The 2,739-nt window shown below is 44.2% G+C and overlaps 1 protein-coding gene across 1 annotated transcript in view; it reads left to right on the forward strand.

Moving 5' to 3' along the window:
- gtdc1 (glycosyltransferase-like domain containing 1) overlaps positions 1-2,739 on the forward strand; it is a gene marked incomplete at its 3' end in the record, with an annotated part of 20,634 nt that overhangs the window by 10,990 nt on the left and 6,905 nt on the right. The window contains 2 exon segments of the mRNA XM_014030673.1: positions 486-676; positions 2,178-2,345. Coding sequence (XP_013886127.1) covers positions 486-676; positions 2,178-2,345 — 359 coding nt within the window.

The raw sequence follows: 2,739 nt of genomic DNA on the forward strand, positions 1-2,739 counted from the left end.
TACACATATTCATTTAAAACACTACTAAAAATACAGATATTTATATAAAACACTACTAATAATACAGATATTCATGTAAATTAGGGGTGTAAATCACCAGCTTTATCACGATACAATATTACATGGATATGTTTGGATGACAATCTGATATTTCTCTATCACAAAGTCTGTCACGATAAGATTTATATTCAGTTCATTTCACCTGTCTGTGATCGATATAATGCAGGATCATATGACCATCTAACACTATGACTGTTAGATGGACATATGGTATCAATTCCCATCAAGCAGATCATGATGATACAGATTGATATTTTCATTTTGTCTCAATATAATTGAATGATTAACCATTCAAATCGATGTATCAGAAMGATGGGGCGTAAGGAGGTGGTTGAAGTCTGATCATCTTGAATGGGGGATCTGGACCATCATGTCTAAACTCCCATGGGGTTGGTCAGACCTGTAGCCTCTGGTCTCTCTTCCAGGTCAGTCCAACTCCCAGAGTTCTTCTTCTGGAGGCCTTTTATGGCGGCTCTCATAAACAGCTGATTGACCTACTGAAGGAAGACATTAAAGACTGCTCTGTCTTCACACTGCCTGCAAAAAAATGGCACTGGAGGGCGAGAACAGCAGCGCTGTACTTCAGCCAGGTCATTCCGACCTGTCCCTCATACAGGTGAGTGTCTAAGCTTCAGATGCCAACATTCACTTCTTTATCCTTAAAAACAAAACTAAAGAAGGATTAATGGATGGATCAGGGCCTCATGTATCAACGCACAAAAAGCTTGCATACGTCCTTTTCCACGCAACTCCAGATGTATGAAGACTGAAATGAAGGTGAAACTGTGCAGCCTCACACACTTCAAGGCTGGAGTCACACGGTTCTGTGGTTCTGGTTCCATCAGAGACACTTAGAGGTGGTTCTGAGAAACTGTTTGTGATGTGAACATGATTACTGTTCACAGCACACACTAGTGTTCAGACTGAACATAGTGTGTTCAGACTGAACACACTATGTTCAGACTGAATGCACTAGTGTTCAGTCTGAACACTAGTGCATTCAGTCTGAACATAGTGCATTCAGTCTGAACACTAGTGCATTCAGTCTGAACATAGTGTGTTCAGTCTGAACACTAGTGTTCAGTCTGAACATAGTGTGTTCAGTCTGAACATAGTGTGTTCAGTCTGAACATAGTGTGTTCAGTCTGAACATAGTGTGTTCAGTCTGAACACACTATGTTCAGTCTGAACACTAGTGTGTTCAGACTGAACACACTAGTGTGTTCAGACTGAACACACTAGTGTTCAGACCAGAACAAGCAGCAGCGGCGAGGTGTGGGAGTAGTGTCTGTCTTCGGCAGGTGAATAACGATAAAATCAAAGAAAATGGCTTTGATTTATTTACTAAAGAGCAAACGAACGTTGAGCACAGCAGATAATTAACTCACCAGATGATTTAGAGGCGATTTGTTCGGTTATTTTCGTCTCTCCAGAAGCTGCCAGCTGACAGACTTKTTTTTGGTCCAGAGCAGCTGATCGACATCAGTGCTGATATATCCTTCCAGAAAACCCAACTGCACACGGTCGATTTCAGGTAAAGATCTCCAGTCCGTCTGTTTCGGTTTTCAGTGGGAGACGCGTCAAGCAGCGAAAAGTTCAGATATTTGAACTCTGGCGACGGCAGCTTCCACAGTAACGCATACATGGAAAACGCTCTGCGCCCCTTCCGCCTTCCTTGCGCACCGCCCAAAACGTACGACGYGACACACGACACCTAGAGGCGTGTCCACCATAGACATTGCATGAAAACCGGCCGCTCCTGCCGCTCAAAACGCATTCGGTGTGAACGTAGCATCAGTGGTATGCAGAGGGTGAGCTGGACAATCAGTCTCACCACTGGTGCCTGTGCCTGTTCCCAAATGTTGCAGGGAGACATTCAGGGTTCTGGGCAGGAGTTGGGGTGGAACTGGTACTGCTTACTCTCAAGCGAGTGGGGGGCGGTGTACCAGCCACCTCCCCTTGTCCACCCTTTACACCTTAAAACAACATGTATCAACACCATATTTGGGTTGGGGGGCAGGGGGGTCCTGTAGACCTTGTGATCTCCTTTAGTCCCCTATGTGTTTGTGTCAGGATATCTGTGTGTTGATTCTTTAGCTTTGTGTTTCTTTCTGCAGAGTCCTGTTCAGCAGCTCGGTTCTGAATCTGTGTGAGCTTGTGGCTCTCAGACCTGATCTGGCTTCTTTAAAAAAGGTCCTGTACTTCCATGAGAACCAGCTGGTTTATCCAGTTCGCAAAGACCAAGACAGGGACTTCCAGTATGGATACAACCAGGTGCTCTCATGGTATTCAACCATCTCTTGGTATTTGTGTGTGTGTGGTGTGTGTGAATGTGTTTTCTAGCATTTGTTATATTGTAAGGCCCATTTTTTCCTACACATGCTGCCTTGCGAGGACCCATTACTACCACATCAATTCAAATGCTGTTTTTGGGTTGAAGGGATTAGGATTAGGACTAAGGATGTTTAGGTTTACTGACAGTTACTGACACAGATGTTTGATCCAGTTTTCAGCTCCAGTTAGTTGCTTAGGTTAGGTTGGTTCTTAGCTCTGGTTGGTTCTTAGCTCTGGTTAGTTAGTAACCCTGGTTAGTTCTTAGCCCTGGTTAGTTCTTAGCTCTGGTTAGTTAGTAACCCTGGTTAGTTCTTAGCCCTGGTTAGTTCTTAGCTCTGGTTAGTT

Source organism: Austrofundulus limnaeus, unplaced genomic scaffold (assembly GCF_001266775.1).
Source record: "Austrofundulus limnaeus strain Quisiro unplaced genomic scaffold, Austrofundulus_limnaeus-1.0 Scaffold1101, whole genome shotgun sequence".
NCBI classification, from domain to species: domain Eukaryota; kingdom Metazoa; phylum Chordata; class Actinopteri; order Cyprinodontiformes; family Rivulidae; genus Austrofundulus; species Austrofundulus limnaeus.